Here is a 15,367-nt window from a genome sequence, read left to right as displayed (position 1 = left end):
TTGCCCATCTGGCCTTGACCTGTGATCCTCCTGCCTCAGCCTCCTGAGTCACTAGGGTTACAAATTTCCTATTTTAAATCAGAATCCCCAAACTTCTCTGTTCACTCTGAAAATGCATCAGATGCTCTTTTTTTTTATTTTGTTTTGAGTACGAGGGATTGAACTCAGGGGCACTCAACCACGGAGCCACATTCCCAGCCCTATTTTTCATTTTATTTAGAGACCGGGTCTCACTGAGTTGCTGAGCACCTGGCTTTTGCTGTGGCTGGCTTTGAACTCAAGAGCCTCCTGCCTCAGCCTCCTGAGCTGCTGAGATTACAGGCCTGCACCACCGCGCCCGGCCGTCAGATGCTCTTGAAATTTGCATATACATTAAAATTAAACATTCACTTGTCTTGACTTCAACACAAAAATATCTAAGATTACAAGTTTGATTTTACCATCACATTTAGTTCTAAAATTTTCCTGAAGTTGACAATCGCTCGAGGCCTGATTTTTCCCATCTGAGGAAAGAAACAGGAATGTCCTTGGGGTGAGGTATAGCCACAAGTGGCCAGGCCCAGTAACTGCCCCTTCAACTTCTTATGAGGTCTCCAGGCACTGTCAGCGTGGAAAGCAACCCCCTGGCCAGGCTTTGTGTCCTAGGAGGCTTGTCTCTGCAGCCATGCTGATGAGCTCAGAAGGCCCCGTGTCACATGCTCGGTTGGGAGATCCCTCCCTCCTCCCTTGGTCCCTAGAAAAAGGGGGAATGACAGAGAGGGAGTGCCCCCTTCTGGAACAACCAACTCAGAGTGTCCAGCTGGTCTGAGCCACGTCCACCCTCCAGGGGCGGGACAGGGTGGGGTGGCCGAGGCGGCTTTCCACTAGGTGATGCTGGTCCACCTGAAACTGAAACCGGAGCCGTTGCTGGGCTGCTTCCCTCGGAACTTGGACGGCCTTCCCGGTGCGCTGAGTGTTAGGGGCGAACGCTCAGAAAACACACTAAGTCCAGATTTGAAACAAACTAGAGAATTCTATGTTATCTCTATTATCCTGGCCAGGGACGTTCTGCCATGCCCAAATGGCTTCTGACAGAAGGTGCAGGCTGTCTGCAAAGCTGAAAATTGCAAGCAAGCAGGGTCCCAGGACTGAAAGAGCAGTCGGCAGAGCAGCCGGACGACCACATCCTGGGTTCCAGCTCACTGCGGTTGTTCACCCTGGGTTCAGGTTCACTTGAAGGTGTACGAAGCACAGAAAAACAATTTTTTTAAAAATAATTTTTAATAACAGGGCTGGGGCTATAGCTCAGTGGCAGAGTGCTTGCCTCGAACGTGTGAGGCACTGGGTTCAATCCTCAGCACCACATAAAAATAAAATAAAAAATAAAGGCATGCTATCCATCTACAACTACAAAATTTTTTTTAAATTTATTTATTTATTTATTAAATATTTTTATTAGTCGTTCATGGATCTTTATTTTATTTACTTATTTATATGTGGTGCTGAGAATCGAACCCAGGGCCTCACCCGTGCTAGGCAAGCGCTCTTCCACTGAGCCACAACCCCAGCCCCTTTTTTTTAAATTTAAAAACAGCTTATATAACAGTTTCATGTGGGAACCATAAAGATGGAGTCACTATGGCTCTACTTACTATTTTATCAATCTATATTTTTTAATCCTGATCTAAAACCTATAACTTATTAATTGTATTGATTAATTCAGACCATAACACTGAGATCCTTGTGGACCAAAGGGGGTTTTGCCTTAGTTCTCAATTCTGGAGCTGCAGACAACTGGGTGACTTTTCTTGTGATGCCCCCAGTCAAGTTGAGCTGGTTTATAGCAGATCTGTAGGCTCTCCAGGTGGGGTGATTGCTGCTTGTGTCCCTGGAGGGAAGAGACCCCCTACTTCTCTCCTCAAAGTGAAGCTGCAGCTCCCTCCCCACTGCTTCACCATGAGACTGGTCGGCCAGCCATGACTGCTCCAGAGAATTCCACACTCTGGTTGGATCAGGGCAGGGCTGCAGCTCCTATCAGGGAAATACTCTTACGGCCTCTTTTGACCTGGTCCTCAACTCTAGATCTGAGCCAGTATTTATTTGGCTGTGTATCTCACCGTGATTTTGTGTGGCTGGCGAGCTAGTCATGCTGATAAGAAAGGAAAGGAGTTTACAGGGAAAAAAATGACTAAAAAGTAATGTTAACTCAGAGCCACCGTCAGTGAAGGGAGGATCTAGAGCTAAGAGACAGTGTGCTGACAGCTGGTGCACTAAGCATCTCTTCCTTGTCCAGTCTGACGTTCAACTGAGTATTTAGGCCGTTTATATTTCATGTAATTGTACATATGATTAAATTTTCTTACTGTTTGTTTCTGTTTGTCCCATCTGTCCTTTGTTCTCTTCTGTCTTCTTTGGAATTGATTGTTTTTCTCCCAAGTGATTCTATTTTTAGCTCATGATTGACTCATTAGATTTAATCTTTCATCTTATGTTTTTAATTGTCTATTTAGGGTTAACTATATATATTTTTAAACTTATCTCAGTCTAATTGCAAATAATATCATCATTTCAATATAAAATGTATTATATATTTTATTTAAATGAATAAAATATATTTTGCAGATAGTGTCAAAATTGCTGAGCCAAATGGTAACTCTATTTTTAACTTTATTTAGGAATTGCCAAACTGTTTTTCAAAATAGCACACCTTGCATTTCTTCCAGCAATGTATGAGAGTTCTAATTTCACCAACACTTGCTATTATCTATCTTTTTTTATTCTAGCCATACCTGTGGGGGTGAAGTAGTTTATTATCCTGGTGGTTTTCTTTTTCATACCCCCAATGAATGACAATATTGAACAACTTTTCATGCATTTATTGGCTATTTGTATATGTTCTTTGAAAAAAGTCTATTCAGAGCCTTTGTTTTTAAATTGGTAATTTTATGGAGTTGTAAAATTTCTTTTCTTTCTTTCTTTTTTTTTTTTTCCTTTTTTGGTACTGGGGACTGATCCAGGGGTGCTTAATCACTGAGCCACACCCCCAGCCATATATATACACACATGTGTGTGTGTGTGTGTGTGTGTGTGTGTGTGTTCTTTCTATATAACTGATTCAAGTCCTTATCAAAAAAAAAAAAAAAAAACCTTAAGCAAGGAAGAGTGGTCACAGCTTTCAAACGTCAACATGTCAAATGCAGCCGGAGTCTTGGCTCCTCCTCTGAGTTGCCAGATACAGTTGCCTCTGTGTCCTCACCTGCAAAACAGTCACATCACACACCCCCATAAGTATGTACAATTTTATATGTCTATTTTTAAAGTGAGAAAATTTTTAAATCTTTAGGGAATGATTACAAAACTCCCGCCAGGCACAGTGGCACACGCCTGTAATCCCAGTGGCTCGGGAGGCTGAGGCAGGAGGATCCCAAGTTCCAAAGCAGCCTCAGCAACTTAGTGAGGCCCTGTCTTCAAAGTAAAATATAAATAGGGTTGGGATGTGACTCAGTGGCTAAACAAATAAATCTGCAATCAAATGGAGAAGTAACGGCTCAGCACCACATACAAACAAAGATGTTGTGTCCGCCGAAAAATTCCCTCTCTCTCTCTCTCTCTTTAAAAAAAAAAAAATGGAGAAGTGAATGCAATGTAAACTAGCTCCTGGGTAGTCATCTGCTGCCCCTCCCTCTAAAGCTGGTGGAGGTGGGGAATGGCCATGAGTGACATTTGCCCAGATGAAACAAACTTGATGGAAGGATCAGGTTGCTTCTGGGGTCCAGTCCTTCTCCCAGCCCTTTTGCCACCGATGGCTTTGTGGCCAAGCAGTGAACTTTGTCCCTTCTCTGAAATGTCCCCTGGCAGGAAGGGGCAGGGGACTCTCCCAGGGAGGAAGCTGGAGGGCTTCTCGGAGGAAGCGGTGTCAGGTTTGGGTTTTGAAGGATGAATGAGCAGGATATTTCCAGGTGGTGGAAGCAGGTGCTCTGGGCAGAAGAGCCCAGGTAAGCCGATGTCCTGAGGCCATGTGGCGAGACGTTCAGCAGCCGCGTTGCAGGAGGGATGCAGTAGCACCCGGGGCATGGGGGAGACTGTGAAGGGGTGGACAGCCATGCTGGGGGTGAGGAAGGGCGGGCAGGGCTGCCCTCAAAGTGGGTCAGCGAGGAGGTGGGTGGGGCCGAGGGCGGAGGCTGGCTGGCAGTGGGTCCCTGTTTGCACAGGAGCAGCTCAAAGTTTGCAGCTTTCCGTTTCAGTTTCCCTTTCCAGGGCCCAGAGGATGTGTCACTACCCAGAGGCACACTCTGCGACTGCATCCCCACAGCGGAGGACAGCTGGGTCGGGTGTGAGCTCAGCCAGGAGAAGACTCCTTGGTAAGTCGGGGGTACGATGGCCCCGTTTCCTTGTCCTCCCCATAGCTCTGTAAGAGGAGGGTCACTGTGCCCATTTTACAGATGAGCTCCGGGCAGGTGGGGAATCAGTTCCAGGTCCAACAGTGAAGCAGAAGCAGAGCCCGCAGGGTCTGACACTCCCCTGTCCCCTTCAGCAGAAGAGAGGGTGGGGACCTGCTCAGAGAGTTCATGAGGTTCCCTCGGGTGCAGCCCAGGCTCCATGGCCAGGTGACCCCAGAGGGAAGGTGATGTCAGCGGTGCCCCGTCTCTTTGGGAAATCTGGAGGTGTCCAGGCCTGTGGAGGAGGGCAGGAGGGCCCTTTCCTTGGGAAGCACAGAAGTTCCCAGATCCGGTAATTGCCAGAAGGTTCCTTCTGGTTTTTCTTCTGTGCGTGGATTCTGTCGTCTCTCCAAGGCCGCCTCCTCGTCTTGTCTTATCCTGTCCTTAACAGGACAAGTGGCCTCTGCCTCGGCCAGGGAGCCAGGGCAGAGGGAGCTGGAGCAAAGTGACTTTCTTTAAATAGTAGCCGCAGAGCCCAGGAGGCAGAGAACACTCTCGGTCCACTTGGCCTCTGCTGCCACCCCAGCGGGAACCGTAGGAGGCGGGCCCCTTTGCCACAGCTGGCTCGTGTCCCACCCCACCATGTGCCTCCTCCTCCCCTTCAGCCTGGACACCGCTCGGAGCTGTAAGGAAAACCTCTCAAGACATGACCGACCGCTGGCCCATGGACCCAGACCCCAGCAAGACCTGCCCAGGTAGCCCGGCTCCCTCTTCTCTGGCTGCTTCTTGCTGAAGACCCAGAACTGGGGTGGCTCCTTCGACAGGGAGTTGGCCTGCAGGGGAGTCGAGGAGGGAGCCCCAGGGACGAGTGGTGCCCCCACCGGCCTGGGCCTGGGGGTCCCTGCCCTTTCCTCAGGAGGCTGGACACTCTGCCCCCCTCTCCCTCCACCCACCAGCTCAGGTGGGGCAGGGACACGGCTGCCGCGAGGAGAGAAGGAGCATGGAGAAGGGTGGACAGGGGCCCGGGGTCCTGCCCTCTCCTCCCCTGCTGCTGGCTGAGCTGGGCCTCACCCATGAGGGGCTGCGCCCTCCAGCTCTGGTTCTGCACCCAGCTCTGAATGGGTCAGCAGGAGGAGTCACTCAGAATGTCACGGAACTCGACCCCATCGTGACCCTGGCTACCTCCCATCGGTGTCACCCTGAGCTCCTCCCCTCCCCTCCCCCCCCCCCCCCCCCGTAACAGGAGGACACTGTTTCCTTATTGTGAGGATCTGATATAAGTGCTACCTGGGCTGGGCCAGCACCTGCCACATAGGAGGTCCTCCCAGACTGTCCTTCTCGCCCCTCCGCCTGGAACCTGACCATCCCAGGTGGGCCTGTGTGAGGGTACCTGCCCGGCACTAGACACCCCCGAGTGTCTAACCAGGGGGCTGCCTAGGGTAAAGGCTAACCCTGATAAAAGGAAAATCTGAAACTCAAACCAGAATAGAGCCACCGTCCAGCCCCACCTCAGTGGGCTATTCCTGAGTCTCGTGTTCTCAGAACTGTTTCCGTCCCCTTCCTCCATTTCCTTGCAGCCAAGTCAGAGCAAATGGCGCTTCAAGTAGAGCCCTCCGGGAGGGGAGGAGGGGGGCTCCAAGGAGGCCTGAGGCCCCTGGGCCGGCCTGGGCTGCTGGTGTCACTGGGGAGCCCAGGACAGGGAGAAAGCACAAGGATCAAAGTGGAGGGGCCAGCCCCCCAGCTCGGCACCCTCCTGAAGAGTCCCCCCACTGCCAGTCCTGGGGTTCCTCGAAAAACAGAGGAATCCTCACTGCATGCTGGTTTCCTTCAATAGTGTGTAACATTATCTTTAAATTTTAAAAAAGCCCAGAGTACTGTAGGCACAGACGAGGCAGGGCACCCAAGACAGCAGGAAACAGTTTTGTTTGGCTGCAGCCAGGTTCAGAGGGCACAGCGTCAATCCCCTGAACCCCGAGTTCAGGGAGTTTCAGAGTTTTATCCCCAGTGTGTAAGGGGAGGGGCTCAGAAGTTCACATAAAAGCAGCTTTTTCCTTCACTGTTCTGGGCAAGTTAACCCTTCAAGGACCACACTTGAGAAGAGGGGAGCTTCTTTACTGTCTTCCCTCCCCCCGCCCGCTGTTACCACGGAGCCCAGTTGTAACTTCTCATTTTAGGAATGTAGACGTCTCTGTGAAGCCCCGCTCACGGCCAGAGGCCTTGTTAAAGGATCTGTCTTTTTATTATCATATTTTACTTTTGCAAACACACTTCCACAAACTACTATACCAGATAAATGTTTGTGAAAAAAAAAGTAAAGGGGCGTCCAGCCCCTGTGGTGCTGATCTCTTCCAGGCCCGTGGCCAAGTGAAATAGAGCAACAGGAAAACAGAAAGTTTACCTCCATTGAGCTCTTTTGCAGAGACTCTTTTGCTGATAGTCCTAAAATCAGCCCTGGTGAAGATGTCTGGAGAAGTGTAGTTAAGGTTTCCTGTGGCGTGGGGGTGTCACTACAACAGTTAGACTACAGTGTAGAATGCAGAAATCACCAGATTTTTTTTTCCTCAGTACTGGGAATGGAACCCAGGGCGTCCTGCCACTGAGCTGCGTCCCCAGCCCTATTTTGTATTTTATTTAGAGATAGGGTCTCCCTGAGTTGCTTCACACCTTGCTTTTGCTGAGGCTGGCTTTGGACTCGCGATCCTCCTGCCTCAGCCTCCCGAGCTGCAGGGATGACAGGTGTGCACCACTGCTCTCGGCTGAAACTCTGTTTTGAAAATACCACGAACAGTATTTGACGTGCAGCAGGCATGGGGCAGCTGGAAGCTGTCACCGGAACATTCCACTGTCCAGCCAGAAAGGCTGCCCAGGGCCAAGAACACTTTGTCTCTCTGCAGAGCACCAGGGCACTTCCCTGAACTGTAGTCTTCTTGGGCTCCTGTCACAGAATGCCCCAGGCTGAGCAGCTTAAGCCAAAGTCACTTACCTCTCACAGTTCTGGAGGCCAGAGGCCACGCTGCAGGTTTCTGGTGAGGCCTCTCTTCCTGGCCTGTGGAGGCTGCTTCTCACGGGTCCACATGGCCTCTCCTTGACACAGGGCTGGGGGAAGATCTGGGGTCCTGTGCGCGTCTTCTAAGGACACCAAGCCTATCGATGAGGCCCACCCCTGTGAACAGTTCCATCTTAATCACTTCACTTCCTTGAAAGTCCTATCGCCAAACACAGTCTGGTTTGGCTGGTTCTTGCTGAAGACCCAGAACTGGGGTGGGAGTTAGGGCTTTAACTTATGAAGCTGGGGACACGGTTCAGTCTACAGCGCCAGCGACTCCACAGATATACCCCATGGGGACCTGGGTGTAGCTCAGTGGTGCAGTGCTTGCCTCGCAGGTGCAAGGTCCTGTGTGTGATCCCAGCACTGCAAAACAAAGTACCCCATGTGGCAGCAGCCAGGACGCTATTTCCGCTCTGGCCCACGGTCCCCTAACCGTGCTTTCTTCTCCCCACAGACGGCAAGAGCCTAACTGAGGATGCCATCGAGTATTTGCAGGGCGCAGTGAGCAGAGAGGACCTGGAGCTCCTGCTGACGACCGAAGAGGCCTGGCAGAGCCTCGTGGCTGAGGCTGATCTGTCCAGGTAGCTGCGGTCGGGAGCTTCCCCCTTCTGCCCTGTCCTCTCCTGGCCCCAGCCTATCAGATGGCACCACCACAATCAGGGAGGGTCTCCCCGCTCAGATCACCTACCCATGTGCCCAGTGTCTCCAGACACACGAGTGTGCTTCATCAATTTTCTAGACATTTCTTTTTTAAAAAAAAAATACTTATTTTTTAGTTGTAGTTGGACATAATACCTTCATTCTATTTATTTATTTATTTTTATGTGGTGCTGAGGATCGAACCCAGGGCCTCGCACGCATTAGGCGAGTGCTCTGCCGCTGAGCCCCAGCCCCAGCCCTTTTCCTAGGCATTTCTGAATCCAGCCTAGTCGACCACCAAGGCATACAATCTCAAGTCCTGACCACATGCCGTCCTCCCCGAGGACCTTCGGTCTCCATCCTGGAGGTGTATGGCTTTAGCCTCCAGTTCCTCTGGAGGTCAGAGATAGCTCCCATCGGAGGTCACATTGTTGAGTTAAGCATCCTTTAATGCTTGGAACCAAAAGTGTTTCAGATCCTGGATATTTTTCCAGGGCGGGGCGGTTACGGGGATTGAGCTGAGCCCCAGCCCCAGCCCCAGCCCAATTTTGTATTTTATTAGAGATAGGGTCTCACGGAGTTGCTTAGCATCTCGCTAAACTGCTGAGGCTGGCTTTGAACTCATGATCCTCCTGCCTCCGCCTCCGGAGCCATTAGTGTTATGGGTGTGCACCCCTGGGCCCGGCCCTGGATTTTTTGTTTGTTTTGGATTTTGAAATATTCACAGATATATAATTAGCTATCTTGGGAATGGGACCCAAGTCTAAATGTGAAAGTCAGTTTCTTCTCTATACCTTCTGTGTGCAGCCTGATGGTGATTTTATTTAACATTTTTAGCAATGCCTGCGTTTTGACTGTGACCCATCCCATGAGGTCAGGTGATCCACTTTCTACTTGTATCATCATGAGAGTACTCAAAAGGTTGCAGATTTGGGAGCATTTCAGGTTTAGATGGTTGGATCAGGGACGCTCACCTGTATGGTCTTGAGGCTACAGTGTCCAGGCAAACAAAGACATTCCTAGCAGGAGGACATCCCAAGGGCCCACAGATCGCTTCCCCATAGCTGAGGACAAAGGGAAGCCTTCTCTGGAGCAAGCTGAGTCTTCCCTACACACTAGCATTCTCTGAATTAAGGGGCCTTGTTTGTTTATTTCCCAGTTCTCTTTGTTCAGATACAGAGCACCTGCTCTACAAATAGTTTGATAGGGACGCCACTGACCTTGAGTCAGAAGGTGCTTTTTCAAATGCCGACCACTGAAGAGCATCTTGAGATGACTTTCACACAGGCACCACCTTATTAAGGACCACAAAGTATCTATGATGTTCCAAACATGATTAGCATTGAAAGAAAAATGCTGTACATCAGTAAAATTCCTTTTCACTTGATTTGTAGTAAAGGCTTTGAGACTCATGCAGGACATAGCTTACTGAGCCCATTGACAGGCGAGCCAACGGCCTCTCTTAGTCACTGACGTTGACTCTTCCAGGGAGGAAGCAGATGCGCTGTACGAGGCTCTGAATAAGCTTAGAGGAGACATGGCCCTGGAGGACAAGGACCTGCTCCAAACCCACGTGCAGGACAGGGAGAGGTTCCTGCAAGAGTTCCCGCAGGTGAAAGCGGAGCTGGAGGAGCGCATAGAGAAGCTCCGCGCCCTGGCAGACAGGGTTGACAAAGTGCACAAGGACTGCACCATCTCCCACGTGGTGGCCAACTCCACCGGTGCCGCCTCTGGAGTCCTCACCATCCTTGGCCTGGCGCTGGCACCTGTGACGGCAGGAGTCAGTCTGGCTCTCTCGGCCACTGGGGTGGGGCTGGGAATAGCCGCTGCTGTGACAACTGTCTCCACTAGCATCGTCGAGCATTCAAGCACTGTGTCCGCCACAGAAGAAGCCAGCAGCCTCGTGTCAAAGAACGCGAGCAACGCGAAGGCCGTTGCCCAGATCATGGGCCACAATGCACCCAAGGCCATTTCGTTGACCAAGAACTTCATCCAAGTACTGGGCGACATTGGGAAGCACATCCGGGCCATCAAGCTGGCCAAAGCCAACCCCCGCTTAGTATCCAGTGCCCAGCGCCTCATGACGACCGGGAGAATCTCCATCCGACGTGGCAAGCAGGTACAGAGAGCCTTTGGGGGCACTGCTCTGGCCATGACCAAAGGGGCCCGGATCATGGGTGCAGCCACCGCAGGCATCTTCCTTCTGATGGACGTGATCGACCTCGTGAAAACGTCGACGCATTTGCATGAGGGGGCAAAGGCAGAGTCGGCTCAAGAGCTGAGGCAGAAGGCTCAGGAGCTGGAGGAGAAGCTACAAGAGCTCATCCAGACCCACGAGAGGCTGCAGTTGGACCCGTCGCCATGACACCTCTCCTCAAGCAGCACGGAGATCAGGGGACACGTGCTGGACAGAGGAATGCCTGCATGGGGGCGTTTTATTATATGGGAGAGAGACAGAAATAAAGTCTTTGAAACTGAGTGTCAAGGCGTTTGGCATTCCTGTGGCTGAGCACAGCAAGACAGGGGTTAATACTGACAGCAAGTGGGTCAATAAGAAGGCAGGAACCCAGAGTCTGAAATAAGGGACAAGAGGGGACAAGAATGTGCAGGGAGCAGGAAGAGTTTATCTTGGACTAAAGAATACATAGGAAGCCAGGTGTGGTGACACATACCTACAGCCCCAGCTGCTCGGGAGGCTGAGGTGGGAGGATGGCTTGAGCCAGGAGGACGAGGCCAGCCTGGGCAGCAGGGTGAGATTCCATCTCAAAAGAGAAAGAATAAGCGCCGGGGTTGTGAACAGAGAGGAGGTGGGCAGCAACAGGCAGGGAGACACCAGGAAAGCCAGTTGGCCGCAGCGGGGGAGGGACAGCAGCTCCAACACCGCCCCTCCCAGAGCCCCACATCCAGCAACAGGCTTTCCCTGGTGGACTCTGGCCTCGTCTTCTCTTCACCCTTGGCTTATCTCAGGAAAGCAGGGACTTTTTTTTTTTTTTGGTGGAGGTGTGTACTGGGGATTGAACTCAGGGGCCCTCGACCCCAGAGCCACATCCCAGCCCTATTTTGTATTTTATTTAGACACTGGGTCTTACTGAGTGGCTTAGGGCCTTGCCATTGCTGAGACTGGCTTTGAACTTGCGATCCTCCTGCCTCAGCCTCCTGAGCCGCTGGGATGACAGGCATGTGCCACCACACCCAGCAGGCAGGGACTTCTTGATAGTGACAGTAGTGATGGTGGTGATGGTGGTGGTAGTGTTGACAGCAGAGTGGGTGAAGTGCAGGTGGCCAGGCTTCACCAGGGCCAGGGTGCACTGAGGGACCAGGGAACGTTCAAGGAACCTCCAAACGCAGTATTGGCATATGGTTGATCTGGGGGTGGGGGGGGGTGAGTGAGACCAGATTCAAGGAGTGGGTTAAGGAATCCTGTAGTGTCTCGCGATCAGCCAGCTTGGGGTCAAGAGACAGCCTCCCTGAGCCTCCGTTTCCTCATGAATTTGGGAAGGAGGTACTGGACAAGAGGACATCCCAGATCCATCCGGCTCTTTCCAGTTCGTGTTCTGTATTCTGTGGTTCAATAAATATTATATGATTGATCCAGGAAAATTGATGCAAAAGAACTGATGACCATAGGTCAAAGGTGCCCTGGCCAAAGGAAGGGTCAGAAGATCCGGGATTACAGAGGGTAATCTTTTGGGGAGTTTTCTGGACAGAAGTGTGGTCAAGGGTAGCAGAAAGACCAGTGGATCCCGACCACCTGGGTCAGAGGGAAGGGGCTTGTGTATATAGTGGTCAGGATGCGAGTGGCTTCATCCAAGCCAGAACGAACCTGGTTTTATCTCAAGCCAACGTCAAAGACATCAGGCACATTCCCAGCACTGATGGAATCTGATAGTAAATCCTACAGACCGCTCTAATGGTTTATCTACAGTGTGCCAGGAAACTGTGCAGGGGAGACAGCCACGTTTACTCCAGGGAAATCTTAGCAATTATAACTCAAGTTGGCCGTCAAGTCGGCCTGGGCCCGCACCCTGATGTGCTGAACCTTTGTAGGTGGACTCGTTGGCTCACCTGGGCTCTGTGTGCCTGACTTCCTATTGCAGGCCCCAAATGGCGATAGTCAAGACTCCCTTGCTGTGGCTTCCAGCGAGTTATTTTTAGTCTGCAACCATGCTTTCGAGCATGCCCTCACTTATGTAACCCGTTGCCCGTGTGCCTTCTCTGTTTGCCCTGCACATAAAAAAAGCCTATGGAAGCCGGCACAGTGGCCCACGCCTGTAATCCCAGCGGCTGGGGAGGCTGAGGCAGGAGGATCTCGAGTTCAAAGCCAGCCTCAGCAATGGTGAGGCGCTAAGTGACTCAGGGAGATGTTGTCTCTAAATAAAGTACACAATAGGGCTGGGAGTGTGGCTCGGTGGTGGAGTGCCCTGAGTTCAATCCCTGGTGCTCCCCCCAAAAAAAGACCTATGGAAGGACTCATGGGCTAAATGCTGGAGCTGGAACTGGAGAGTGGGGGCTGCTGACGTCTCTGAATAAAGAATATCTACTATCCCAACGGCACTCACGTCTTTCTTCACTACTGGGATCCCGGATCTGTTTCCCAGGGTCTGAGCCTCCATCCAGAGGCTTCCCTTCCCCATGAGCCTTCTCCCAGGGCCTCAGGGAGCAGGTCCTCCATGGCCTCACTCACTGGCTCCCACTGTCCTGCAGGGCCTGCTGGGTCACCTGGGGAAGGAAGCTCAGGCCTGTCTGACTCAGGCTGGGTGTAGGTGCTCCCTCCATCCCGCCTCTGGGCCTGGATTGACATGCAGCACACGAGGTTGATCAGTTCAGAGGGGGCTGCGTGCAGGTGTGCAAGAGGGTCAGAGGTCGAGGGACAGAGAAAACTAGACAGCAGACGTCCTCACCTGAGATGTCCTCATGATTCACCCAGACCCCCCTGCAACAGCTTCCAGAATGGTGTTTCTTATGGCAGTGCCCCAGGCCCTGCCCATCCTCCACACTTGAGTCTATGGATTTGATGAAAAACACCTGCGTCCAAGTCTTCAGTGGCTTCCCATCACTCAGCACAAAAGACCCCAAACTTCGGGCTGCTTAGAGTAAGTAGCCTGTTGTGGCCTGGGGTCCCCCAAAGCAGAGCCGGAGCCAAGGCTCATGCACAGGGGGTTATTTAGGAACTGGTCCTGGGAGCAGGACGAGGGACCCGAGGAGCTGTGCACAGAAGGAGGGAAGAGAAGACAGCCATCTGCTCACCCACCGGGTGACTAAACCTGCCAGGACCTTGTGGGGAGCCTGCAAGGACTGTCCTCGACATCCTCCTCCCAGGAAGGAGGGAGGGAGACTCCTGTCTCCCGTGGGCTTGCCCCTAGGGGCATCTGTGTTTCCACAGAAAGCCTGTGAGGGCCATCCCCAGCCCAGAGCAGGAGCCAGAGACAGAGGGTGGCAAACATCTGGTCACTCCCAAGGGCATCCAGTGCTGGGCAAGTCCTTTTGTGTGTCTGTTCCCTAGAGGGCTCCCCCAGTCCCTCTCACCCTCTGTTACGGTTCAACTGTGAGGTGTCCCCAAAAGCTCATGTGAGACAATGTGAGAAGGGACAGAGGAGAAATGATTGGTGGTGACAGCCTTAACCCAACCAGTGAGTTGGGGATTAACTGAGTGGTCACTGGAGGCAGGTGGGTGTGGCTGGAGGAGGTGGTTCACTGGGGGCGTGGCTTTGGGGTGTAGATTTGTGTCTGGAGAGTGGGGTCTCTGCTTCCTGATCCTCAGTGAGCCGCTTTCCTCTGCCACACTCTCCCCAGAATGCTCAGCCTCACCTCCCGCCCCAGGAACGGAGCCGGCTGTGGGGAGCCACCCTGAATGATTCGCCCCTTCCATGCAGGAACGAGAGGCTCTGACCGTCACTGCCTTTCCTAGGCACCTGGACGTTGTCCCCATCCAGGAAGGCGTGTCTTCAGACGTAGGCGTGTCACCATGTTCGTAATCCTACCCCTTTGCCCCGTTTGGCATAGAATGTTCCATGGAAATGCCTTTGTGTGTCCCCTTATCTTGCTCTGCCTTTGGGTGTGGCCTCCCTAGATGTCAGTCACCTGCTGTCAGCAGACATCAGAAGCTAGACTCAGCCCCCTGAAACCTGACCCCTTGCTTCATTTGAATGGCTTCTCCTCGTAAAAGGGTTCAGCACCTGCTCTCTCTCTTTCTCTCTTTCTGCAGACCCCTAAGGTCAGAGGAGCCGTCGCCGTCACAGGACCCCAAAAAAAAAGTAACTCTGTCTCTTGTGAGATTATTTCATCCAGCCCAGTTCCCCTGGAGTGACCCTGAGTGTTTTTGTCACGTGGAATGTGACAGCCGGCTGTCTGTGGGCTGAGACCTCTGAAACTGTGAGCCCCAAATAACCTTTTCCTCCTCAACCATTGTTCTGGTCACGTCTTTTAGTCACGGCAGCAAAAAAGCTGGCGAAAACACCCTCCTCCGCCAGCCACAGCCACCCACATCACCTGCCCTGGTGTCTCGCTGTCAGTTCTTAGAAGACTGTCACTCCTTCACAGATTTCACCTGGGCGTTGTGTCAGCGCTGAGTCAGGAGGAGTTTCTCAGGAACCCACCCAGCCCCTCCCCCCAGCCCTGAGAGTGGGAATTCCGCTGTGATAACTGGGACCTCGGTTCAGCTCCACAGTGATGCTGTGAGGTGTCCCCCAAAATCTCACGTGAGACAATGCAGGAAGGGTCAGAGGAGAAATGATTGGCGGTGAGAGCCTTAACCCAGTGAGTCACTCCCCTGATGGGGATTAACTGAGAGGTCACTGGAGGCTTTTCGAGCCACAGAAGTAGAGCCCCCCGACTGATCCAAACCAAAAAGAGCATCTATTGAAAGGGAGCTGGGGTGACTCAGAGGAGGGAGACAGAATGAGATCTACACAAGACAGGAACCGGGGCGGCCTACCCCAGAAACTTGTGGTCAGCCCTTGTGATCCGCCAGTTACTGGTGAGTCCTGCTTCCCCACGTGTTGAAGGTTGAACATTGGAGAAGCAGCCACTGCGAGCATATGAAGCAGGTTTATTTAAAAGGGTCACATAGACTTCTCGCAGGAGGGAGGAGGGGCCACAGCTGGTGTCCTGGTATCCCAAGAAGCCAGGTGCTCTGCCCTTTTTGTTCTCCTGCTTGTCCCCCTTATCTTTCTCCTTCCTGCAGACATGACTAGGCTCAGGAAATGCTCTGTGGGATGGCCAACAGGTGAGCTGAAGGGGGAAGGGCAGGAGGGAGCCGCCAAAGACACACTAACAACCTATATAGCTCCCTGTAGGGAGGGGCAATTCCTAGGACAGGTTA

The 15,367-nt window shown here is 52.2% G+C and overlaps 1 protein-coding gene and 1 long non-coding RNA gene across 3 annotated transcripts; one reads left to right on the top strand and one right to left on the bottom strand.

Annotated features, from left to right (window-relative positions):
* Positions 1-2,628: 2,628 nt before the first annotated feature.
* On the bottom strand, positions 2,629-6,372 carry LOC308657644. The gene is made up of 3 exons (XR_014024028.1): positions 5,106-6,372; positions 3,364-3,444; positions 2,629-3,235 (listed from the first exon to the last, which is right to left on the bottom strand). It is a non-coding gene; the product is annotated as an uncharacterized lncRNA (long non-coding RNA).
* Positions 3,907-10,447, top strand: LOC308657637 (apolipoprotein L3-like). 2 transcript variants are annotated; one of them, XM_081309540.1, is made up of 4 exons: positions 3,907-4,340; positions 5,024-5,113; positions 7,862-7,988; positions 9,535-10,447. In XM_081309540.1, exons 1-4 carry the CDS (start codon positions 4,052-4,054, stop codon positions 10,409-10,411), a joined length of 1,383 nt encoding a protein of 460 aa, XP_081165666.1. In that variant the 5' UTR covers positions 3,907-4,051; the 3' UTR covers positions 10,412-10,447. The 2 variants fall into 2 exon arrangements, with proteins under 2 accessions (XP_081165666.1, XP_081165667.1); XM_081309541.1 differs by lacking the exon at positions 3,907-4,340 and having other exon boundaries at positions 4,532-5,113.
* Positions 10,448-15,367: the final 4,920 nt, after the last annotated feature.

This window comes from Spermophilus citellus (genome assembly GCF_964194105.1).
Source record: "Spermophilus citellus genome assembly, chromosome: 10".
NCBI classification, from domain to species: Eukaryota; Metazoa; Chordata; class Mammalia; order Rodentia; family Sciuridae; genus Spermophilus; species Spermophilus citellus.
The sequence above is the reverse complement of the archived record's forward strand: the minus strand, read 5'-3'. Positions and strand labels throughout refer to the sequence as shown.